At 36.2% G+C, this 27052-nt stretch overlaps 2 protein-coding genes across 3 annotated transcripts; one reads left to right on the top strand and one right to left on the bottom strand.

Annotated features, from left to right (window-relative positions):
* Positions 1-1768: 1768 nt before the first annotated feature.
* On the bottom strand, positions 1769-9498 carry tmigd1 (transmembrane and immunoglobulin domain containing 1). 2 transcript variants are annotated; one of them, XM_008427148.3, is made up of 6 exons: positions 6135-9498; positions 5548-5634; positions 5152-5430; positions 3390-3677; positions 3171-3274; positions 1769-3086 (listed from the first exon to the last, which is right to left on the bottom strand). In XM_008427148.3, the coding sequence occupies exons 2-6, from the start codon at positions 5609-5611 to the stop codon at positions 3066-3068; spliced, it is 756 nt and encodes a 251-aa protein (XP_008425370.2). In that variant the 5' UTR covers positions 5612-5634; positions 6135-9498; the 3' UTR covers positions 1769-3065. The 2 variants fall into 2 exon arrangements, with proteins under 2 accessions (XP_008425370.2, XP_081471599.1); XM_081615473.1 differs by having other exon boundaries at positions 1769-3274.
* Positions 9499-10273: 775 nt separating this feature from the next.
* On the top strand, positions 10274-26510 carry slc47a1 (solute carrier family 47 member 1). The gene is made up of 17 exons (XM_008427151.3): positions 10274-10568; positions 10876-10977; positions 13513-13581; positions 13651-13799; positions 14175-14217; positions 16338-16382; positions 16825-16922; positions 17536-17633; positions 18778-18891; positions 19408-19475; positions 19556-19664; positions 20451-20526; positions 20610-20679; positions 20767-20899; positions 22857-22951; positions 24334-24438; positions 24518-26510. Exons 1-17 carry the CDS (start codon positions 10356-10358, stop codon positions 24890-24892), a joined length of 1962 nt encoding a protein of 653 aa, XP_008425373.2. The 5' UTR covers positions 10274-10355; the 3' UTR covers positions 24893-26510.
* Positions 26511-27052: the final 542 nt, after the last annotated feature.

The following is a 27052-nucleotide window of genomic DNA, read 5'->3' as shown; positions in this document are numbered from 1 at the left end:
GAAGAGGATATAAATGTAAACATAGAACAGAGGAATAACATTCTGTTGTGAAGAAAATTTTTCTTTCTTGTTTTTGCTTTTTTTTTGTTTCAAATGTACTGATGAATAAAAACAACAACTAGAGAACCCAAGAAAATACAAATAGCAGTTTTCAAATTTTCATTTTATTGTTTAAGGAGATAACAGCTTTAAAAAATAATCTGGCCATCAGTGAAATTGTAACCAACACCCTCTTGTTAAATCATGAATTGATTGATGAAAACTACTTGGTTAAAAAAAAAATCTCTTTCTTGAAAAGTTTAAAATTTGTCAGCAATTTTGTTTTTGTTATTGTTTATGTTTCATGTGACATTATGTTCAGAAAATCAATAAAAAAATGTAATTATATATATAAATAAGATTATACCAGGTCTCTAAACACCGCTGACTTGCATCAGTTAAGTTCAATGTTCACAATTTTAAAATAAGAAATATTCTGTACACAAATCCAAGATAAAATAATCATTATTGAAATAACCTAAAGCCTGTTTCACATTTACCAGAAACATCTTGACTATATCCAGAATATCAGAGAATAGTATTCGAGACAAAACCTTAAGAAAAGCGTGCATTTCCATCTTGTAAAAATAACATTTCAGAAAATTAACATCATAACAACATAGTTGGTCTGAGGTTGATTTGCCACGTTGGAATTAAAGAGACATACTTCATATGTTGCTTTAAATGTAAATTACATTTACATTTAAATTACATTTAAATGTAAATTACATTTAAACCCGTAAGCCTCAATAATAGAAGATAATGCCATTTATTTAGAAGCCATTCCTTTTTTTCTTAAATAAAAAAAAACATAAGCTAGCAATAACAAATAAATGAAGGTTTTATGTGGAAATATGAATTTTGTTTTTTGAAACCCAAGTGTTGATATAATTGATATTATCACCAAATGACATTTTCAACTGTAACTTCATCAGAAACTACAGAATACAGTCAGATGTCGATGTTCCTTAAGGGACCTTGAAGTCTATGTTTACTTTGACACCTCTAATTTACCTTTTACTATTGCAGTGTAATGTTTTTCAAAAAGGCCCTGTTGGCAGTAGCCCTTCTTGTTTGTCACATGGTGCTTGTATTATATTTTTAGATTTGTTTGTGCTTGCGCGTTCACACTATAATGTGAATCATATTTCCACAGACAGGTTTGAAGGTAAAGTGATTGGCAGACGCCACTTTAAACCTATGTGTGAAATGCTTTCAAGGGTCGGAGTGATTTGGCAGCCATGTGGCAGAGGGCAAAAATCTGTTTCTCAGGGTCTTCACACACGTCATGAAGAATTTCTCTTCTGCTGTTTTTAAACATGGCAACGTCTCTTGAAGCTTCACCGCAGGAGATTTCTTCTTCAACTCTGTGTTTCATTAATTTCTAAAATAATATGATATTCATCTGTCACAAAAAAGTTTCATATCACACAGCAAATGTGTATATTAGTTTTGTTTATTTAATCAACATGTGGTTTACATCAGAACAGCTGGCGTTGCCTTCTTTCATGTAAGCCTCCAGAGTGTTTGTTCATGGGCAGGAAAACAAAGATCCAGACCTTGAACCACACAACCTCATAATCCCTGTCCTTTTGTCACATTAAGAGTAAATGTATAACATGATTTTAACAAGCCTGGGCTTTATTGTTGAGTCAGGAGCTAAAGTTCAGTGGACATGTGGACCTCAGAGAAACTAGATTCAAAAATAACGCTTTACAAGACACCAAAATATATTATGGTGGTTGAATTAAATTCGGATGCTATTACACGAGGTGAGGCTTTAAAATAGTTATCTGAAGAATCAGAGAGCTACTGATTTTTTGTCCTTTAGCTGATAGCATAGCTTCTTGAGAATCACTGATTTCTGTCTGTACTTTGTACAAAAAAAGAAATGTGAGTACTTCTACTTCTACTTATACATTATACGATTATACATACATATGACAACAATTGACAAGCAACATTAAGATACACATTTGCATTGATAAACATGTTAAATATTTAAAAATTCAAAAAAGTGCTTAGTGTTTAAAGAGAAATGCTTTTCCTGCATTTAAAAAATAAAAAAGTTAATAGTTTTTTTAAAAAACTTTTTTTTAAATACAAAGTTTTGTAATTTTTTGGAAATAGGTTTCTTGATTTAACTATCAACTCTAAATAACAGATCAGGATATGAATTTGGTATTAAATCATTGCTAGCATCAAAAGATGTCAATATTTATGTCTCCTAAGCTAGCGTGAAAAAACCCAGTTCAATTCCAAACCAAAATTTAACATAGCTTTATTTTGAGTTTAGTTTTGTTTTTTTGTCCTAACCAAGCATCAAACACAAACTCAGTCATCTTAACTTAAGTTAAATCCTGTCTTTCTCTGCTGACTCTATAATTTACATTGTATTTCTTTTAAAAATGTTCAACTTAAACTGTATTTGTGAATCATTTTGGTTTTTTTCTTTGTGGAACAGATAAATAGGTTTATTTCTTCTGTGGTAGCAGGTTATACTACATTTAATGCCTCATTACATGATTCTGAAATCCGTCATTACAGTGTGCTTACTATATCCCTTACAGTATACACAAGTTTGTACATTTTGACATACATTTGAATATTTAGCACAGGAAAAATGCTTATTGAGCTGTTAGTGTGGGAAAGCCAACTCTTCTGTCTTCCCCAGAAACAAGGGAACAACATGATGATTGTAGCCTGAACTAAAAAAAATAATAATAATGAAAACACAATAGAATAGCAAATCTTGTTTGAATCTATTAGAATTAAACTAAAATAAGTTAACACCATTTAAAACTTACTGACTTATACGTTCAGTTCTTCCAGGAAATTCAACTATTTCATTTATTTGCTTACTAATTAAGTAGGGAAGAGAGTCTAGCTTCGGGTAAAGTACAAAAATGTCAGAAATTAAATAAGAAGAAGCCATATAACTGGGTGATCAAAATCTCTTGCACCACGCAGAAGGCTTCGCCGAAGGTCTCACTTGATGACAGTGCAGAGGACCAGGTTCTTTTGGATCACTTATTTGATTTGAAGCACTGTTGAAGGAGAATGAAATTCTTAAGAAATTTGTGCTGCAAGAGTCGAATGAGTAACGTTTGAGTTTGTTTTGCGTGAGTTACCCGTGCAATCACCCTCCTCCGTGAAATTATGGCGAGAAGAGCTGTGAGGGCCACCACCACCACTCCCGCAATCGTCGGCATCAGCGGGAACTTTATGGTCTTATCTGTGGACAAAGACAAATGAAATCAGATTAGCTCTGGCACCTTTGAGTGGGGTATTATTTATGTAGATTGTACAGGTTTCTGTAAACATTTAAAGCTCTTAGTGAGGGAACTCACCTGTGACAGTGACTTGGAAAGTCTTGCTGAGCGGTCCATAGATGGGAGAGGTTACCGTGCACGTGTAGTTGCCTTCATGCAGGCTTCTGTCCACTTTCTTGACATATAGCTTGGTGTTAATGCCGTTGTTGGTTATAATGAAGCCCCATGTCGATAGATCCACCATGGTTCCGTTTAGCTCCCACGTCACTGACGTTGCCAAAGGGTTGGCCTTCATGTCACATTGCATTTCCAGTGATTCCTCCTCTTCTACTGTAACGTCCTCTGAACCAGAGAGGTCTGCCTGATCTGAGCAAAATGTAAGAAAAATTATTGACACTAAAACAAATGAGCAGGTTTAACATGCTTCTGTACATTTGGTGCGGGGAATTTGCTGAGACTTAATAGGGTTGTGATGTTCATCCTATAAGGCAGCAATCAGCGGTATGGTTAGGACAGCCTTTTCTGATTTTATTTTGAGTTGGAATCAAAGGGACACATAAAGGCAATATCAAATAAAAACAATGACAACAAAAACTCTTTTATGCTGTCCAGGCTGTTTGGGAGTGGCTTCCACGCAGTGCCATTTTGTTCTTTCCTACTTCATGAATCATCATAAAATGCTCAAATCTAACATGTTGCACAGACCAATAGATGATAGAACAACTCTCCAAAAATCCTAAAATACTTTTCAGATTACAACACAATCTACTGTTGAAGTAAAACTACACACTTTTACAGTCAATGCAAGATGTGTAAGACAGGAAATTGATGAAGTAATTTCAACCAAAGCAGGTTAGACCAGCTATTAGGAGATTGGGTGTCCCAATTTTTTCCTTAGCAAGAAAATCCATTTGTGTTTATATATTTTATTTAATAAGGGGAATCAGGTTAATACTTAGTTTTAAGCTAAAATTAAATCATTTTCTTTTTCAGAAACAAAAATTAAAAGAACAACATTGAATTGTAATTTTTTATTTTAAAGGAATTGAATTTTTAATATTGGTTCCTATTTTTACAACCTGAAACAATTAACATAAACTAAGAAGTGAAAGATCTTGAAATGTCAATAAAAAAGGGCATTAATAATATAAGTAACATTAGTTTAATAGTAGATGCATCAGTCATAAATTGTTCCTTTTAGATGTGATTTGTTTTAGGAGTCATAAGATTGCTTTTTAAAAATAATTAACTGGCCTGAGATTGAAAATGGGCAATTTTGTCTTGAACATCTCATGTCAAATACTGAAAATCCATTTTTTTTCAGCTTTATTAAATGCATCAAAACGAAGAACCACAATCATTTTCAGTCTACAACAGGATACAATTATCGATGTTTTGATGGATAATATTGGGGTAATTTCTTTTCATTTTCTCATCGTTTAAAACCACCTCTTCACTCATTCAATCTGCAACAAATTTTTTCTTTTATGTGTCTTAGTGTAGCTCTTAGATAACTATACTCAATGCAGGATGTTACACTTCATGGAAATCTACACTGAATGTAAAGTGACTTCCTGGTTTTTCATGGATAAAAATAGCAGGAAAATTACAAAAATGAATAGTTTTATAAGAAAAACGGTGCTGAAAACATTTTCAAACTGAAACCATGTTTAACACAAAGACCTTCAAATGTCAAAAGCAAAAAGGTGAAGTTGAATCCGAACCATGTAATACCAGAATGAACCAAGATTTAAAAAAATAATCTCAAATTTTTAATCTTTAAGTTCACCTCCTGACTCGTACTATTCTTGTAGCATAAACATCCATTAATGGGACTCACATGTGACGCTGAGGGTGACGGAGGCCGAATGGGAGGAATTGCTCTTCAGTTGACAGGTGAACGTGGCGCCCTCATCCTTTCGGATGACAGGATTGATGCATATACTGCTATTATTCTCCTTGTTTCCATCGATTAGTTTAATCATAGCGCCATTCCTCAGCCACACCAACTCCTTATCCTCATGGGTGCCATTAAGAAAACAGACCAGAGACACTGTCTTTTCAGTCTCAGTCTGGATTACACCATTAAGTGGTTCGGGAGAGGACATAATGTAGACGACTTGGAAAGAAGAAATACAAGTGACGGGTTTGATGCATCAAATACTGAAAGAATGATAAGTTGAAAACCAAGACAGAGGGAACAAATGTTTTATGTATGTAAAGAGGCGAAGCTTACCCGATGTTTGGCTTGCATAGGAGGGCAGCAAAAATAAAAGCACGATACTGATCATTAACTTCATTTCGATGGTCTTCTCAGGTAAACCTAAATAAAGAAACGATATTCATATAAACATCCAAACTATATGTTTAAAGTTTTAAATCTCTTTCTGTATTTGTTGATGTTTTTTATTTTATTTTATTATTGACTGTTATCCATGATTCCTTCTCCAGTCTAAATGCCCTTATGACAGCTTGGATCAACTTTAGCTCCAGCTCAATTTAAATTGAAACATAATCTACAAAACAAATAAATGCTTGTGTTTCCAGATGCAATGGGAAATTACTGTTAGCATGACAACCTATGATATAACAAGAATTTTTGTCATCATAAATAAAGGTAAAGTATTTTAAACAAATTTTTTTAAATATCTGTGTAACATGTTTGATCCTTGGCATAACTATGGCTCGCAAGATAAGGTTTTGCCATCACAATGAGAATTTATTGATAAATTAAGTGGCAAAGAGTAAATAAAGTAAGTTTTTAAATCTTCCGATATGTGTGGAAGCTATTTTGTAAAAAAAATTAAAAAAGGATTCACTCACCTTTAACTTTCTGTTTATTATTTTATCTTGTCAGTCTTCCCTGCTGTGATCAGTGTGTGTGAATGTGAGCATATGAAAGGCGGTCCGAATCCTCAGCCGCTCTTAAACACCCCACAGGACACTTTTACAACTTCTCTGCCCCAAAATAACTTTTTTTTTTTCCTCTTCAGGTTTTATTTACCTGTTCCTGGCAACACCCTGTCGGTCCTTCCACCCGATTTTATTTCATTCCTCGTTTTATTGTCATGCTGTTATAACGTGCAAACACAAGGAATCTTTTTATTGGCAATGGCCATTAAAGTTGAACTAAAACCTGTTGGGTGTGGATGGAGGGCTGAAACGTCACATTTTACAAGACTCTTTATTCCTGTTTTTAGGGCTTTGATGTTTCCTTATGACTGCATGTAGAGATTAGCTTTGAAAAGATAAAAAATAAAAACACAAAGACAACAAAATGTTTTTCTTTTTTCATAACCTTTGATGGAAATAACACAAAACCACAGAAACTGTGATGGAGGGACTTATGGAGTAACATCTGGGGAATTATTATTTGTTGACTGATTTTGTGTTTTCTTGTTAAACTCTGATAATTTGGTGTAAGCAAAGATCCGTGGTTTTCCTTTAGTTGTCCAGCATAAATAAATCAGTGTAGGGGATCTGGCATGGCGTTACGCAACCCCTGAGAGTCTTGAGACACGTGTGGGGCTTGTTGCGAAACCGATCATTAACCTGGCAAACCTCAGCTTGCTAAATCCAAGGTGTCATTGGACTTACAGATCATAGGCGATAAGGAGATCTCAGTAACCCTTTTTGATTCATATCTCTACCAACTTTGCATATAGAAACTGAATTTTCTGCCCATTCTTTTCTGACATTAGAAGAAAAATGAATGAGTTTGGATGGAGAGTGAGTCTAAACATCACTTTTTCACTGATTCTCAGCTAGTTTCAAGTCTTTCTACCAGGTCACTTTAACACATGAATAGTCCCCTACACAGCTATTGGTGAACTGCAGTCTTAACTTCTTCTGCATACCACTGCAGAGCTCTGCATGTGATAGTATCTGGACAATTTAATTATGTGGTACATCCTCTAATACCTCTCGGTGTCAAAAGAAGTCAAGTGGAGGCTCTTGAAAGCCACAATTTCCTACTCTTTTACATTTCAGGATTCTTCACCAGAGGAAAAAGTCATATGTAGAAAAACAGCACGAAAAGAGCTGCATTTCATAAAAATCTAAAAGAACCATTCTGAAACAAGATGTCAGAAGAATTCCTCAGATTTTGGTCCATGTTGACGTGACAGTAGCATCACACCAATTTGTCGGATGCACACCTGATAATGTAATGCACATCCTAAATGTGCTCTGTTGTATTGATATCTGGTGACTATGAAAGCTACTGAGGTGGAACAAACTCATAATTTCAAGAAACCCTGTTTGTGATCATTTGACCTTTTTAACATGGTGCATTTGCTACAGAATGTTCCTTTAGGAAAATGGATACACTGTGGTCATAAAGGGGTGGAAATGGTCAGCAGCAACATCCAGGGAGGCTGTGATGCTTAGACCAAAGTTTGCATAGAAAGTATCAAGTATAAAGAGAGTAGCTTTCAATTTCTTAGACAATTTTTCTAGTTTCAACTTCAACTTTGTCTTCATTCTAACAGAAGTCCATGAAGGAGAGCTTTCTCTTTGTTCTCCTTTATCTAATTATGAAAGACCAAGACAATCATCATCAGCAAACCATAACCGAAATGAATCTGAACTGTAAAAGCTGCACAGTTGAGTCAACATACCTGCTTTTCCTGTTGTTTGATCGGATTGTGGAAAACTAAAACTTCTTTAGAAGATCAGCAGCTAACAACACATTCACAGCAGCGTCACTCTGTGCTGACTGGGTAATGATTATTTGCAGGGAAATCTGTGCAGGAAGTGAGAAACTGTGGATTTGTGATTCATCCCAAATTAACCAGTCGGAGAGATTTGTGAATTCAAGAATCACATTCACAAGATAAAGCTTCAAATTGGTACAAGCTATTTTCTTGTTTCCCTATTAACTTCTGAAAACTCATCCAGGGGCTTTTTCTTAATCACTTACCTGACTTGTTGTTGGTCAACTTCACTGACAGCAAGAGGTTTTTCTACGTAAATTACTTTTAAAATCTGCAAATAATGACATGTTCCAAATTGAAAAACCTAACGAGTATTTTCTTGAATTTATTGTCTTTCAGTTGAATGGAGTTGTAAAATAATACAAACTGTTGTCATTATCTCTTCCCACAGAACTGAAATGTTTTTTTTATGAGTGCTGTTTGTAAATGTTTCCAGGAGCTTTTTCTAGCTTACCCACTAGGGTGAGGCATTGGCCAACTCTGGAAGAGATTATTTCTGTACTTCTATTTCCAGAAAGATATTTGACTAAAAAATGAGAAATATATATTAGAGTATATTCATAGATACAAAGTCAACTTTTTTGTGTGTTTTTTTTCTGTCTAATCAAAAACAAGAAGTTATGGAACTTCTATCAGTTTAAATTACTTTGAATAAAAATCCAAAACCCCTTATTGTGATGTAGCTGAGCATGTGTGCCCAATTTATTAGTTTCCTACATTTTAAATGTCTTTGTCTCTTACCTTTGTGTTTCCTTATGCCATTACAAGCTCTACATTTCTCTTTTCAGGAAATCTCTCTACCTATTTTCATCAGAGGTCAAAGATCAGCTGCAATTTTGACACATCCATGGCTTGATAGGAATGCTCTCTTCATGTTACATTGCACAACTGGTATGCTTGCAACCTGTGCACATAGTGTATAAACAAATCCTTTACTCATACATTGTAAAATTTGTTATATGAGTTCTGAAACCAAAGAAAACTGTGAATTTATTCTTTGCAGCAAAGAACAGTTTACACATAGAGAGGATGCAGCTCCGGAAAACACAAATTACACACTTTCTTTTATACGGTTATGTACCGGAAGAAATATCTCACATGCATATAGAGACATCTACATGCATGTGTTCAACTTGTTCCTAGATCAGAACCGACTGGATATGCAAATCAGGAAAACAATTCTAAACACGGTAAGCAGTTCCAGAACCACATGATGACAACAGGGTTAGAAGAAAGTTGGTCACACAGATAATCTCCTGCTGACACGCAGGACTTCATCGGGTACCGCTCCACCTGCTACGCACAGTTCATTCAGAGAGATAGATGTCAAAAGTAATTTTTCCACCATACACATGGACACACTTTTTGTTGTTAAGATTTGCAACCTGCCTGCTGCAGCGTGTTTCCACACCCACTGTCCCCTAAATCTATATGCTCCATGGTTGAATGAGCTTGTTCATCAGATTCACGTAAAGTTACACGTATCTATGAAATTCCAGAGCTGAGTCAGCAAACATGGATAAGAGCAAGTTTGCGTGTTCATGTGACTCGTTTTCTTAGAGTTGAAATTACAGGAGGAGGGAGAACGCAGGCATCCAGGTAGTGACCAAAGTACACTTGGCGTGAGATAAGATCAGCGTCTAATGCATGTCCAAAAAAATAAATAAAGCTGAAAAAAGAGCAAAAGATAAGCGTAAAAGCACAAATATGATTTAGCTTGCAGTCGGTCAATGTAGCTCCTTGCATATGAGCAACAAAAAAGCATTCCTCATCAGATTACTGTGGAGGGCTGAGACCACTCATACAAACCCACACAGGCGCTTTGAAAGCATGGCGCTTTCTCACTGTGTGTATCCAACTCAAACATTTATCCACTGCTCATTGCCCCCCAACAATAACCCGCCTCCCACAGCCCTGATGTGACCCCTTCGTCAGCGGGGTAAACCTGAAGGGCAGGCACAGAGTTCACATGACTTTACAGACTCTTTGTTTTGTTGTTGTTGCCATTTTTTGTTTGCCTGTCGGGAAAATAAACAAGACATATGTAATCAATCCTCCTGAATATCCCATCAACTCACCTGTTTTTTTTGTTTTTATTTCTCTGCTTTCTTTCTTTCTGTCACTCATTCTCTTTTGTTCCTCCTTCAAACAGTGTGATGCAATCAATAACTTACAAACAGCGCCTGTGCTGAACACATAGGCCAACTCTCTTGCCCCCCTCTCTCTCCCTACCATTGCCCTCTTTCCCTCCCCCTCTCCCTCTCTCCCTCCCTCCCTCCGTTGCTCTGCAGCTTTTCTTTCCTGTCCTGTCTTCTCTCCCTGTGCTTGAATGGAGAGGCCAGGCTCTCTGGAACCTGCACCCCCCTTGCAGGGTGCAGAACCCGTTGCAGGGGTTCATGGTGCCAAGATGGAAGCGCCTCCTGCGGATGAGGGGGCAACATTTGCCAGCTCCAAGCTGTTTTGGTGTGCGTGTGTGAAGCGTTGGCTGCCTCTGGCCTACAGAGAGGAACTTTATCACGTCTTACGACTCACAGGCCCCCTGGTGAGTAGACGGAAACTGAAGTGTTGCTCTTTAATCTGCAAAAAGCTGCCATCGGAGTGACTTTACTTGATTTGATTTACTGTGTGATGTGCTGTTCATAACCAAGTTTAATAGTGTAATCATTTGTGAATATTTTATGCTAAAAGTAAAACAAAAAACAAAAAAAACCCTTCTGCTTATCGAATAGGGGCATAATTAGCTCATGGCTGCTGATTTCACACCACTGCTGTCTAACTTCTTTATTTTGTAATTGCCTGGATGCAGTTAGTGCCAGTAGCTAAAATCAGTCCAAACTGTGTTTCTGCAGCTGCTGTCCCGGATTCTGAACTTTCTCCTGCCGTTTGTTATCACCATTTTTTGCGGTCACATTGGAAATGCAGAGTTGGCTGGATATGCCCTTGCCTCAGCGGTATGAAATTGTTCTTTTGCAGATTAACAATGCCATAAAGTTTGCGTGTGCATGTGTGTGTGTGTTAGATGATTAGAAAATATGACAGGTGTTTGAATTGTTAGCAGTTCTTGACAGAATGTGTCTTTTTATTGACAGGATTCAATCTGTGGATTTTTAGATGTCATCAAATAAAGCTTAGAAAATTATGTTTATTTTTTAGTTCCATTTTGTTCTCTTTTTTTCTTTGTTTTAATCAAGACTTGTTGTGAAATAAGATTTCAGTTTTATTGTAGGACATAAAAGGGCTTCTAACGCAAGCAATGATGTTTTTCAGACTAGTGAAAGTTATTGTGCGAATGCTCTCCTGTTCGAGTTCCTCCAAAGAAAGAGTCAGTTTATGTAATTTATTTACAAAAATAAGGTTTAATCAATATTCAACCTCACCACAGAGTGATCATTCAAAGGTTTGCGATAAAAATGTGTTTTATAGTCCAAAAACACCCAGCTGGGCAACATGGGGCACCAGAATGCATTATGGGAAAAAAAGCAAACCCGCTAAATCAGTGTTACTTCAGCATTTATGACATTCCTAATCAATGCTGGAAGCCAAACATTTTCCCTGAAGGTTCTCTTTCCGCACACAAAGCAGCAATGCTGCAAAACAACAATGGTTTAAGAATAGCTTGAGAAGCACAAAGACTTTAATGTATGGACTTAGGCCGCCAAATTCACCAGAACTCCGTCTAATGGATCAAGGGGCTCCACAGATCACAAGGCTGATCAGTGGAGGCCCCTCTTTGCAACTTGCAGGACTTAAAGGATCAACTGTTAACATCTTAGCGCCAGATACCACAGTGCACCTTCAGAGGTCTGGTGAAGTCCACCTCTTGGAGATGTTAAGGCCACTTTGGCAGCAAAAAGTGGTCATGATGTTTTGCCTGACTGGTGTATTTAAAACAGGACATGTAGTTTAAAAACAAACAAGCAAATGTGTTCTTAACATGTGGAATTACATAAAACTTTCTAATATATAAAAATAGTCTGACGAAAAGACACCAGCTTATACTTTGCTTCAATTGAAAAAATTAATTTGAACTTCTTTTTAAACTATTCTTTCTGAAATATTTTCTCCAATGAGTTTTTGACTGCAAAGCTCCAGGTGGTTTGTGGCAGGTAGACTATGCTGGTCAGGTTTAATGTTTTAAGTCCTCTAATAAGTTTGTTTCTCATTGGAGATGAGAAAGGCGTTGCTCCATAGATAACAAGACAGTAATAATCGGTGGAACTTTTTTTTTTTTGGCATTACAGCAATCAAACTCTTCTTACAATTGCTGACCATTTTTTATGTTTCCATTGGTATTTTAATGATGAGCTACAAGTCTTGTAAATTCAAAACAGGACTCCGGCTGGTAAACTCCAAAACATTAATATTACATCCAAAAATCGTGGGGTTAAAAATAAAATCAAAACATGCAATGCTTGAATCTAAATTTACATGCAATGTAGAGAACATAATGCATCATTCATGTAAAAATATTTCTTTATGGTTAAAGTTGCTGTCACTGCTTATCTGCTGGTAAATTTTAATTATTGTTAATCAATTTGTACTGAGTTGTGTATTATTGTCGCCAGAACACTGTTGGGTTTCTTGGTGTCCGAGTGTTTGCATGTTAGACATACAGAATACGATGCGTCAGTGGCTGAGCGTGATTTGCAATACACATTAAAGATCTAAAACAGCAGGAAAAAAAAGGCAATTAAAGTGACAAATTAAAATAGTTAAAGAAACACAATTTGTCCTTGTTCGTGGCTGCATGTACAGTATCTTCCTGTCTCCAGTCTGTCAAATGTTTTACGTGAATCCGTGGGCAGTCATTAACTTCGCTTGTGTGCCGTTTTAAAAGAAGCATAAAACACTGGTTCTGTCAACATCTGTACAAAGGCTAGATAACCACATTTCAGACTTACTTGAGCTCAGAATTATTGAAATTTAAGTTTGAAATAATCTTTTAATCCTAAAAGCGTGTTTCTTCAGGTTAAAATAACATTTATTATTGGAATGACTCAGTCAGAATCCTGACTTAAATCGGACAAAGTACCTGTAAAGAGAGCTAAGCATTAGGGTTATGGCATGGAGACCTTTCAGACTCAATGACTTAGGATAACATTACCTCTCTGCAACGGTCAGAATATCAGTGGAAACAGACAAACAACTGGGCGCTTCTAATGTTATCCTTTTCTCTATATATTGAGAATTTTATAAATGATTTCTGACATGGCTCTACTTTTTTTAAAAATATAACAAACAATTTAAAACAGAAGAGCTGGAGTTTATAAGACTTCCCAGATTTATTGTATTTACACATTACTGTACATGTGTGTATTCCTAAGATCTATTCTTCTATCCCTGAGTAGTTTGCATTAAACTTAAACTGAGTTCGCAAAGTTGCTCACAAAACATTTTTTAATTGTTGGCAAAATCTAGATATTTGCGTGAACATCAGATTTAACGTGAAACATCTCATAACTGGGTTTTGTTGTCTGTTGCTCTAGACGATCAACGTGACAACAACTGCAACGGGCTATGGCCTGACGATCGCGTGTGATACTCTCATTTCCCAGGTGATCCGAGCGCTCCGTCGGTGATTTATTGTGCTTGAAACAATCCACTGAAACGTCTCTGTTTTGCAGACATATGGCAGCAGGAACATGAAACGTGTGGGAGTTATTCTACAGAAAAGCACCCTGATCCTGCTGATGTTTTGTCTGCCTTGCTGGGCTCTCCTTGTCAACTCTCACAATTTACTGCTCCTTCTTCAGCAAGGGCATGAAGTGGCCCGGTATATCCTGCAGCTCTGATGTTTTTATACTCTGTCTGGGAGAAACTGTGGTTTAGAACATAAAATACAAAAAAAAAAGCTTATCTTCATCTTCAAGGCCAAGGCTGGAATCCTTATCAGTAGAACTGACAGTTAAATTATCTTTAAGCAGTTTATTATTCAGCTTTCTATGTGCCTTGGATGAAATCTAGTAAGACCCCAAGTGAAGATTTCTATCTCTTTAGTTCATTTATTACATTTACAAACACAATAAAGCATAGATTTGAAAACATAATTTTCATTCTGCAGAAACAGGGTATGAAAAGTCAAAAATCTAACTGTGTTTATGGCACTTGTTGAAAAGTGTTTTTTTCTTCTTCTTTTGCAACATTTCAGAATTGCCCACCTTTATGTGATGGCGTTTCTTCCTGCTGTTCCTGTGAGTACAATAAACTGAACTTGTCTATTTCTATTTAAATATAAACTACATACATATTTAAAAATTATGCAATTAGCCAGTAAAGCAATTCAACAGAAGTATTAAAAGCTGCAGTTTTACCAAAAATGTTCCACAGTGGGGAAGTTGTAGTCAACGTGCCGTGCTGTTTTAGCTTTCCACAACATATTTTTTCATATTGAGGCCAAAAAGTTTAACTTTGGTTTCATCTGGACAGGACACCTTCTTCCACCTGCTTTCTATTTCATACAAAGCTTGTGGTGAACTTTCTTTCAACAATGACTTTCAAGTGTATCAACACTTTTTGCCTTTCTTCCATACGCTCCAAATTTTAACGTCTGACCTGTAAATCTCTGCAGTTCCTTCAGGTTTAGCATGGGACTCCTTTCAGGTTTAGCTTCAGGTTAAACCTTTCATTAACCTGAAAGGTTTAGCTTGTCAATCTAACTAGACAACCAGTTAGATTGTCTAGTCTCAATCTAACTAGTTAATGTCTGGTTTGGTTCTTGCCAAGTTGAGTTTAGCTCCACTAAATGTGAGAGTGAATATGGGCAAGAACATGAGCGGGAATGTGGGATTGTGGTTGAAGCTCAGATAGTGTAATTTTGCACATGTATCCTTGGGTGCCAACAATCTCTCTGTATATTTGTTTGTTGTGAGTTGCTTGGTTCAGCTGACAATGTATGTGCTCTTCTGCCACAATAGATAAAAATGTTTGGACCTGAAGGTTTGACAGTAGAATTATCAATCTGCAGCTCGCCATCTTATCAGCTACCACAGCCTGAAAATGATGGTGGAGATGCTGCTGTTAGAGGAGTTTCCGTCACTTTGCTCATCTAGTGACGTAAATCACGGGCCAATCAATGAATGCAGTCAGCTGTCAATCAAATCCTTGTGTGTAACACATGGCTTGAGGTGGTTATAAAAAATGGGGAGGAACCATGGTGGACCTGGTAATAGACACGTGGCATTAGCTGCTTTTCTGAACGATAATCATTGCTTGTTTTGACATTCAGTAGACGGCCATATCTTGATAGTTTTTGAAGGTAATTGATTGTACTTGATGTTATTGCCCCTGTTACCCGAGTAAAAAGGTCTGAATACTTTTTGCTGGTCAACCACACGACATGCCAGATGAATACACTGGAGCCTATAGCTGGATGTGACAGAATGCTAAGACAGTTCTGGGGCTAGAAATAGAAAAAATAAATCATTTGTCATTTAAATTGTAGGGCTTTCCACAATTTGCATGTGTCCAAAGTTTTGCGGGTGTCCTTAGGTTTCCTGCAGTGGCAAATAGGGGATTCTATGGTGTGTGGTTTCACACAAAAAAGAATACAAATATCCATGCTAAATTTGTACAAAAAAAAAAGTGCAGAATCAGGTGAAAGCCAGCTCATTCATACATTAAATCTTCTGAACTGACGGGTGCATTTTCTTTTTTACCATGGCTGTATGATCATGCTTAAAAACAAAGTGAAGCTTAGAATATTAGAAATTTGTTGTTCTGCCATTCCTGTTTATCTTTTCATTCTTATTTCTAATTAACTAAGATAATACAGCAGTTGATTAATGCAATTATTCAACTGAGATGGATAAGAAACACAATTTCCTTTTAAAAAGTCGATGCTGGGGGGTAAACTGTTATCATCATGGCTGACTTTCAACAAAAATAACAAAGACGCGGAATACCACGCTCTTTTTGCCATCTATGAATTTAAAGCTTTTTAATTAACCACTGATTTTGCTTTATTTAAAAACTTTGCTGCAATTTGGAGGCGCCACAAAAAATATGAATCAAAGGACACCTAATGACCTCCTGAAGCACATTAAACTAAAATCTGACTGTAGAGTTCACTCTTGAATGTTTAGTTTCCAAAGTTCATCCCACTTTATATGTATTTCATATTTTATTCTAAGATATATGACATTAAAACAGTACTGCTTTCTTTACCTGCTTAGGCACTTGACACTAAATAAGACATTTGAGAATCATATGTCTCAATATCATCATAAAATTGTAATGTTTTAAAAATACTGTACACCAAGAGATGTATGAGATCAGTCATATAAAAACCGACTTTTGTCTCTTTTTGTTCCAGGCTATGTTTTTGCATCAGCTGCAGGTTTCTTATCTACAAAACCAGGTACATTCCCGGAAACGTTACATCTCAAAATCTGAGTTTGTGGAAACTGTTTAAGGGAAAACCTTTCAACCTGTTTAGACAGTTTAACTCTATTTCTTCTCAGATCCCGTTTTTGTTTCCTTTTACTGATTTTATTGGTTTACCTAGTTTATTGGTGCCACAGTTTTCTACTAAACTTTCCATTTTCTATGTATCTTCATGATGTCGTACATGGTACTCAAGTCCTCCCTGACTGGTCTATCAGATTTGATCATTATGATATATTTGACTAAATGATCCATTAATATTTAATCTTGTTGGAGAATTTCTTTGGTGTACATTTTTCTTATACATGTGCTATTTTTTTCCTCTTTTTTTCAAGTTTTATGGCCAGCCAGTGTTTGAAAATCGTCACTGCAGACTGCCTTTCTAATTCTAACTTCTATATTTTTGTATCTATCAGGGGATCATTCTACCCCAGATGTACACAGCTGCAGTAGCCAACATTTTGAACTTGGGGATCAATTATCTTCTTATTTCTGTGCTCAAGCTGGGTGTAATGTAAGTGTGCCTAACATTTCCTGCCTTTGAAATTTTGATGGACTTTGTATTGACTGATATGGTATCAAACCTCAGAAGTGAGAACAGATAAAATACATAATAATCAATATAGTCAAAAGAGCAGGAAGTCAAAGAGAAAGGGAAGAAGGTATGCATTCAAGAGAAGTATTTTTTTTCTGCATTTTATCTTATAATTTGTCTTTGAAGGGTAATTTGTTTTTTTGTTCACACTGAGTCAGCAGTTCACTGACGTTTATTATTTTTGATCTTTATTTAGAGAGAAAGGGTCAGAATAGGGCAAAAAGAGACAAGAAAGAAATGTTACAGCTCATTCCAGATTCCAGCTGTACAAACATTTGATTCATCAGCAATTTGACCAATCGGGCCTCCCTGTTCGGGTCACGTCTCCCCACTCCTCACTTGCTCCATATCAACCGGGGACACCTGCTAAGGGCCTATTGAACGATCTTACTGTTCCTTTATGTGCAAGTCGCAGTGTATGTTTTTCCTCTGTATGGTTCTGCAGAGATACACTTGTAAAATTACATCTTTTAACCGTCTAACGTAAACCAGATTAAGAAATAAATCCGCTCTGTTGTGTGTGTGTTTGCAGTGGATCAGCGGCTGCCAACAGCCTCTCTCAGATCATCATTTGCCTTCTGTTGTTTGGCTACATCAGGTGGAAGAAGCTCTATAAGCAGACATGGGGAGGTAAGATCAAGAGGCTCTTTTATCAATAGACTGTCACAAAAATATACTTGGATTCTTTATTTCTGTTAATTCTGATGATTATGGATTGAAGACAGTGAAACATAATTTTTTCACTGTTTTGCCTGAATTACACCTTTGTTATGTGGCATGGAGGTGATCAGCATGCAGATCTGCTGAGTTGCTAATATAGACTTTCAGCTCCTCTGCTTTGACTATGGAGACTCAGAGGTGGACGGAGCATCCAAACGTTTGTACTCCAGTAAGAGTAGAACTGCTTCAGCTTATTTCTACTCAAGTAAAAGTAAAAAATAGCTGTCGAAGAAATTACTCAAGTAAGAGTAAGAAAGTATTTGGTAAAAAGTCTACTCAAGTACTGAGTTGTTGATCAAATTATCAATCATTTAATATTTAAAAATGACACAACCAGATGGACCAAATTGTAAAGTTAAGTGGAAACTTTGGTATTCTAAGGACCAAAATGACAATCATTCATATTAGCAGAATTTTTTTTTTACAAAATCAGATGAAAGACGTTTTTTCCAAATCAGTTGAACAAAAAACTTGAACAAAAACTGCAGGAGTGTGTGTCTGGTGAATGTTAAAATATGTTTGTTTTCCATTCACTGGATAGAAAATCCATAAATAACAACAAATAAAATGGTTGTGGCTCATGTCCTGGATACATCTGTGTACTTTGGTTCTTGAAACATTGACTCCATCTGCAGCACAGACACTGTGATTGTCCCTAAAACCTGAAATGAATAAAAGCTGCAGTTATAACCATTGCTAATACATCTTTTCTACCCCATTTTTTCCTTTTGCCTAACCTTTGATACATGCCATTGATACATTTTATAGTATCAATGGCATTGATACATTTTATAGTTTTCCTCCCTGTTTGACTACCTACTGTTTTCCAGATGATTCTATAAAGCGTGAAATATGATTTCTATTTAAAAAAATGTTATTTCTTTTAACTATTCTGATGTTATAATTTTTTTCTCAAGTTTAGTTAATTTTGTTAATCAAAATTAATGTCTAAAATTAAAATACAAGATCCTGACAGACTAAAAATATTACAGATATTCATCTGGGTTAATGGAGTCGTGCTTTTTACTAAGAATCTGGATAAACCTCCTTGCAGGTTGGTCCACTGAATCTCTGCAGGGCTGGGGTTCCTATATGAAGTTGGCCGTTCCCAGCGCGTTCATGATCTGTTTTGAGTGGTGGGTCTGGGAGGTTGGAGGCTTTCTTGCAGGTTTGTGTTTTATATTTTCTTTTACACAATCGCATCACAATTTTGACAAGATATTTGCAAAATCGTCTTGACAGACCTGATAAGGGTTTCTGTAAATTGTTTTTTTTCTTGGAATGGAGCAATGATTCCCAGCCTGTGAAAATCCTTAATATGACTTATACATACAGAGAATAAAAGAAACAAAAACATTTTAATCATTGTATGTTGCTTTTACACCTACATCTGTCAATTATAAGTCTGTTCATGGAATACAAGTACATTTATCCTATTGGCTCAATTTATTTATTTAGAAATGTGCGTCACCTGCATAGATATTAACTCGTCACAGTTAAATTGTCAGATAAGATGCATCATCCTGAAATTTGTTTCTTTTTGTACATTCTTTTTATTGAAAAAGGTAAATCCTACTTGTTATGATGTATTGATTTAGTTTTGCCCTAGTCCAGTAATATCTGTTTTACTTGGTGACATGCTCTTTCCCAAACTGTTAAACCCAAAACTTTTGATTAATTTTAGGTTGGCTTGGAGAAGATGACCTGGCTGCCCAGCATCTGATGGTAGAAATAGGAGCCATAACATACATGGTACGCATCATTAGAAATAAATGATCACCGGTCTTATTTACAAACGTAACCTGGACTGAATAATATATGCTTTCTTGCAGTTTCCTTTAGGTATCCACGCTGCAGCCTGTGTGCGTGTGGGGAACGCTTTGGGAGCCGGGAACACGTCAAGAGCCATAATCACCTGCAAAGTGGCCTTAGTTCTTTCAGGTATGAAGATACTTATTACATGCTTTTGAAGTGGAAAGAATCTGATACATTGCTTTAAAAACATGAGACATGCACAAGTAATCAGCCATTGATTGATACATTTGATGTGTATTTGATGATGATTACTCTTGACGATTTTAATGCTTGTGTTCGATAAAACGGCTCGTTTGCTGTTCCCAACATGATTAGTTACTGTGTCATGTTTTTAATCACGTAAAGCACTTTGAACTGCCTCTTTGCTGAAATATGCTACATAAAGAAACTTGACTTAAAGGGTCTTTCAGTGTTTAGCTTCATCTTCTTCAACTTTAACCAGTTTCTTCTGCTACAACCACCATATTTTACTGTGGTGCATTCAGAGCGATGTTAGTCATAGTTTTCTGTCACGTATGTCTTTTCTTTAATCCACATATTTCTTGTGTTCCTTGAAAGGCTTCCAGCAAACTGGATTCCTTATTGCTTTTATTTTGTCAATCTTCTGTATATTTGTGAAATGTGTGACTAAACAAATGCCCCTTAGCTAACTCAATGATGCTTTGTTTTGGCCTGTCACATGAACACCTCTAAAGTTATAGTTTATAGTTATAGTTTGTGGTTTGAAATGGACAAAAAGTGGAATTAATGTTAGCGAAAGTCATTTTCAAAAATGAAACAGGTCTGACACATTCCTACTGGAAGGAAACTGCTTGTGTTATATCCAACACATATAATGGTTATGATCATTGCGCGTCTCAACACCAATCTTGAATAATTTGTAAAGTGTCATATCTTTTCTTTGCACCACAGGAGTGCTGGCTCTGTTCCAGGGGTTCATCCTCGCTGGCTGTAAGTCCGTCATTGGCTACATATTTACCTCAGATGCGTGAGTCTTCAAGCAAACACACATTCATTCCCATGCAGTGAATAAGCAGCTCTGTCTTGATGAGCTCACCTTGTCTTCTGCAGCAAAATTGTGCAGCTCGTATCAGACAACTTGACAGTTTACACATTTCTTCAGTTCCTTGATGCACTTCTGGTATGTTTTACTTTTGTGTTTTATATTAATTTGAATTTTTTTTCCATCAATAAAATGTTCTTTTAATTTTTTTTTGGGATCCTTCAGTGTGTCTGCTCAGGGATTCTTGTTGGATGTGGGATGCAGAAAATCGCAGCCGTGTCAAATTTGATATTTTACTACCTCATCGGCCTACCTGTCGGAATAGCACTGATGTTTTGGGCCAAGCTGCGAATATTAGGTAATTTGTTCTTGATCATATTTTCTGTCCATATCACCACATCACAACATCAAAAATGCCTGTATATGCTCTTGTCCAAACATTTTGCAACTGGTACAGAGACTGGTGGGTGTTTTGTGTGGAACCTTAAGTTAGGATTAACCAAAAATCCTGTTTTCCCTGAACATGCTGACATTCTGTTCAGTGCATCCGGCAGCTTTCTGTTATTGTTGCAAATGTCAAGGTTTTCTTTGTTTGACCAATAGACAGACTTAAATTGACTACTGTGATACATGGAATACCACAGCCTTTTTTAAAATTTCCTAGTGGTTGATTTTTATTCAGTTATAGGCATCTAACAATTGTAAAGAAAATGCCCTATTTTCTTGCATTTTCTTTACAATTGTTAGATGCTTTATGGACAAATCACAAAATAAATGTACTTTATACTGTTCTGGTCACAACAAATGGGTGGCAGGGGGAACTGTGCACACAGCTGTTACTGCTCAACTTTCTAAGCTACAGAAGACAAAATGTTAGGGATGCACCAAATTTGATATTTGATTTTGATACTGCTACTATGGCAGTGTTTATCGACATTTACCAATATGATAGAATTAGATATATTGCCAAATGCTTTCTGCTTGTGTGTAATCGCCCACAATCCGGCCCTGCATCACAATCACTGTCACATGACTCAATAAACACCACATAACCAGCCCCCTAAACACAAACAAATGGCAGCAAGATGGAAATAAAATTGGTTGTTCATTTTAGCGCAGATTTGCTTATTGGACCGATACTGATATGTTAAAAACTAACTGACATTTGCCAATACCCATGGTGATTGTTTCACCAAAGTGTTTTATTACTGGGCCAAGTGTCCTCTCTTGAGTCACCTCTATATGAGTCAGAGACGTCGTAAATGAATAGATAAAATCTGTCATACAGATGATGGACAGACTTATTGGGGTTTTGTCTGCAGGAATGAAGGCATCACCCTAGTTTGTCGTGGTAAAGAAAGAGCCAAGCTGAACGGTAGCTCTGTTGATTTACTGGCCTATCAATTTTACAATCTTCATCTGCGGCTATCCTGACTAAAACAATAACATCATTGTTTTGAGCTTCCTCCACAGGGTGCCTGTGTTTAGCTTGATCAGTTTTATCAAACATCGTCCGTGTCAGAAAAGCATTTTTGTTGGATAAAGCAAACAGACGGATGCTTAAAGGTCAGATTTAATCCATTCAGTGATTCCTTCATGGTAATTTCATAGTGGCAGAAACAATAATTGAGATTTTGAGCATCATTCTGCAGCATGCAGTCACCCTAAATTTACTTTATATTAATCAGCATGTTGCCCTATTTTCTTGCATTTTCTTTACAATTGTTAGTACATGCATACTGAATGACCGGCTCCTAAGAAATGGATTGGAAATTATGTCCGATGTTGATATTAAAGCTCAGAGTTATTTGTAAAGTCTAGTGAGTCCATCCACCACCATTCATCATTTTTCTTCCACAATTTGCCTCCTGCTTTTTGCTGTCCACTTAAATCAGACCTACACAGAGCAGCATTACTACTCTGACTTTGTGAAATAAGATTATAGTCTCTGTCAATATTTCCTTTGTGAAGCAATTAGGAACATCATGAAAAGCATTAGGAAAGTGTGCTGGACATACATTTCAGACTTTCTGCTTTCATCTTCTAACTGAAGGCAAATGCTCTTTAAAGTAACTCAGCCAATGGATTTGGAGCTTAGTGCATCTGTAAATATGAATTGTTTTGTTACTTTAAATAGATGCAAAAACAGGCCCAACAGCAGAAATAGTGTCATGTTGAGTATTTCAGTTTGGTTCAAGAACAAAACATCTCAAATAAAATTCAGTTAACTCATTTGGTTACTTTCCTTTACCTAAATCAATACTTGCTTAAGAGCGCAGTAGTTATTTGTCATATGTGGTAATCTGTCTTTTCAGGCTTGTGGCTCGGTCTCCTAATTTGTGTTTTCATCCAGACGGGTTTCTTCCTTGCTTTGATCTTTAAAGCTGACTGGAAAAAAGTGACGCAGAAGGTGAGCTATTCTCTTCTTTCTTTATACATATTTTCAAATAAGAAGTGGATTCAATAAAAGAAAAAGATATTTTGAGGTAAAACTAAGCTGTGATTTACATGTTGGACCTTCATTTATGCTTTTTAAGCAAAGAGTATCATTTTTTGATCTGCTGTCTTTCCATACTGATGTTTTTTTTCCTGCTGTGCCAAGTTTTTTGTTACTAGCAACATTTTTCTACGGCTTTGGTTTGGTTTGCTCTCTTCAGTTTGTACCAACAAATTACCAATTTACCATTGCTACTTCATAAAAAAAAATCTAATTGCATACTTGTGTGCTTTGGCTTTTGCAAATCTGCTTATTCCACTTATTCATATAACATTTAATGGTTACATCAACGTACATAAAAACGTACATTCTTCTGACAACACATTTGTCAGAAGGGTGAGTCCTATACTCACATCAGGAAATTACTCCAGTGAGGAAATATTTATTCAAATAAAATTTTATTGACCAAACAAATTATTACATGTAATCAGTGATCGTATCTATTAACTGTAAGGTCAATTTCCTGAAGTTTAATTGAAGCAGAAGAAGTGCAAACAAAATAAAACAAACTTAAGTCAAAATAATGTTTTAGGATCTTAAGCCAATTATAAGGCACAAATAATAATAAAAAAATCATAAACTGTGGAACCTTAACATATATTTTTTATGCAACTACTACTTTGTGTGCTTTAATTTCCTCTCTGAGGATTTATTTAGCGATAATTTAATTTCAAATGATCAATAGTTAATAGCTATAACACCTTTGATGAAGCTTAAGCAGTTTATTTATAGTTTGTTGATAATCTGACTGTAGGTGTTAATTCCCTTTTGGAAAAGATTGTTCTTGTGAGTGAAAGGTCAGATATGATGTTCATGGCAACAACACAGATGATCAAAGCTAATCTAATAAAATCAAAATAACTGCCATTATCATGAAAGAAATTTACAGGACTCACAAAAAGTAGATTTAGAGCAGATTACAGAAAATTACTCTATATCCTCAGTTATCATAGCAGGGACAAGCTTGCTTCTAGCTTGCAGCAACACATCAGTGCACGGTTGATAAGAAATGTTTTCCTTTCATCATGCCAGGATAGATCAGCTACCAAACGAACAAAAGTGTAAAAGCATGAAATTGCAAAGTGGCGAACATCTTTTTTAAAAAAAGAAAAAACATTTTGTAACCTTTATTCAAAAATGTGGATAATTATGACAAAACACTCAGAATTCCCACTGAAGTTGTTCCGCGTGTAACTATTGTTTTTGTAACTAGATCTTTTATTATTTTCTGGATCGTTTTTTGTAAATTACTTTTGTATTTGTGCCTAACTGAACATCTCGTCAACATGCTTTAGGCTCAGAAGCGAGCTGGGAAAACGGTGGTTGTGGCCCCAGTGCGTCCTGTTAGTGCAGTTCTAAATGAAGCGATCTTACCGGATGTCATCGACTGCCCAGATTCGGTAGGTACACATTTCTCTCTGAAGCTTTGTATGCAAACCTCGCATTTTCTATAATATATTTTATTTTGTCATCCTAAAGGCCCAGGAAAAGAGCGAAGCAGCTGTCAGAACAGAGGGCTACAGTCGGGTTAATACCCAAGATCAGGAGCTGAAAGGAGGCCGTGAGTCAGAGGAAAATCACACCGATGCTGCAGTAAACGAGAGAGACGCAGAAAAGAGCAAAGAATCATCTGACTCCAAAGCTGCAGAGAAGCTCTCCACCTCTCAGCTGATCATGCGTCGGGGACTAACTTTGCTGTTCTCAGTTCTTATCTTGATAACAGGAGTTGTATTCCAAATCGCTTTTCCTGTAGTAGCACCCAGTGCCCAGAGTGTGGCCAACGCCACCTTGAACTGGGTTAATTTCTCCACTCCTACACCACTGGATGCACTGAACCTGACCACAAGCTTGTGAGCTTCTTGGAATGAAGACCCCTGCTGACAACATGTGGTTACTGCACCGGCTCCATGCAGTGGGGAGAAACAAAACGCCTTACTGGCCAACTGCTGAGTGAATCCACAGAAGCCAGCAAGCGATATGAAACTCCACTGACTCTAGCAGGAAGAACAAATATTTCGAAGTAATGATCGGGTTTTAGCTCTCTCAGTCAAAAGTACATGGCTGTATTGTAGTGAGGAGCATTGATACAAATTCCTCACCAGCACACTAAGTATAAAGTGCCATATATGCTGCTATCAGTGACGTGCGGTGAGCTTCATGACTGGTGAGGCTCCACCAGAGTCAGATGTACAAAATCAAAAATCAAATATGGAAGCTATATTTTAATTTTGACCATAACTAATTAAAGCTTCTAACAATATAATAGCAAGAAAGATAAAAGAATATGTAAAAAGGTAACATTTTTTAAATTATTTGGATGTTTTCTTTGGCTGACCTCTCTTTTCTGATTAAAATTGAAAATCATGTATGATCTGACCTTTATTTTATATGTACTGTGTATCTCTGTCATTCTGTTGTAAAAAGAAAGAAAAAGTCATTGTTTCTCATTTACCTTTCATTATCAAAAATCTAGCAGCCAAAGAAAGTGGCTTGAGCAGTTGTGTTTATCTGTATTTACCCCCCTGACTGTTTTCAGTGCGTAGAAGAGCACCTGTTGCTCGTTGTGTCTATGATGCTCAGCACTGCCCCCTATCAGTGAGGCATGGTACTTCCTGACTCACTTCGCACATTTTCACTGCAAATTTATGGCCGACCAGAAAGACTAAATATGTCACATTCATTAAATTTATCAAACAGACTGTGGAATGTCAATATATGTAGAAAATGTGTAATTAAACAAGTACATTGGAATGTGCCAATTCATTGAGTTGTGTGATACAGTGACCCCAAAGGTCACTTTTCAGTCTTTGTGTCCTCTGGACTACTTTTTTACTAAATGGAACATAGTTTTTAACTTTAAAAACTTGAAAATTCATATTTGTTTTAATTTTCTCTAAATTTATGATTACAACAATGGCGTTTAAAATGGTTTTGCTCTTCACGCGGGTAAGATGGTCCTGACTACAACACTGCCAGCTTCTGATTGGTTAACTTGTACAGTAAGTAGCCACCCACCCACTCACCAAGAGTGGGTGGGTGGATAAATGCAGCATGTGACCATAAAGAAATTAAATAAGTCGAGAAATAACTATAATTTTTACTTATAAATTGACTTTTGTTTTAATTATTGAAACCAACAACAATATTAATTGAAATATTTATTTACTTATCTGAATTTTGGCACTTTTGGACCTCCATACAAATCTGGCATGAACATATTATTGATTTGATTTCTGTGTGCATTGCCCTGTCGAGTAAAACCTTAACCCTTAAGTCATTTTTATCATGTTTTAGAAAACTAAACATTGAGTGTAAATATGTATTTTGTACACATGAAAAAATTACCTGAACAGATGTAAATACATATCACTAAATAATATGTTAAATAATGGTTTTATTTTTGTGTTGTTATAAATTTGTTCTGAGTTTTGTCTCGGCATGATTGACTAATTAAAACATTTTAAATGAACAATGTGATTGTGTGTACATTTTATGAACATTACCAATAAAAATAATGAAGTCAATCAAGAGAAATCAGGTATGATGAAGTGCGAAAGTCAGACAGATATGACACTATATGATTCGTTTTAAATAAATGTGGCAGTTTTTGGTATTTTCTAAAGGCACCGACATCAGAAAATACAAAAAATGCATGTGTCATGGCTTCTATGTTGCATAGACATAAGATTACCTCCATTTTACAGATGAAAACTGAATTTCAACTATTTATTTCCCAATTAGGATTCATCATCACATAAGCACATGCTAGACGTTTCCCAACAACATGACACAACAAATAAGGTAGCATCATTTCTTAAGCGACCATGGTACACCATGACTCTGAAATACAATTGAGACAGGAGATTTTTGTCTCTTTCCGCTTGTTAATGATGCCACAGCATGTTACTGATTGCAGTCTCTGGAGGTAAGTAGGCCAAGATTGCAGTCTCTGTGAGGAGCCTCTGGCAAGATCTCCGCTGATGAGCAAAATGTGTCCATGTATGAATCCAACCT

The sequence above is a fragment of the Poecilia reticulata genome, chromosome 14, assembly GCF_904066995.2.
Source record: "Poecilia reticulata chromosome 14, P_reticulata-male-v2, whole genome shotgun sequence".
In the NCBI taxonomy this organism is placed as follows: Eukaryota; Metazoa; Chordata; class Actinopteri; order Cyprinodontiformes; family Poeciliidae; genus Poecilia; species Poecilia reticulata.
This window is presented reverse-complemented; position numbering and strand designations above follow the sequence as displayed.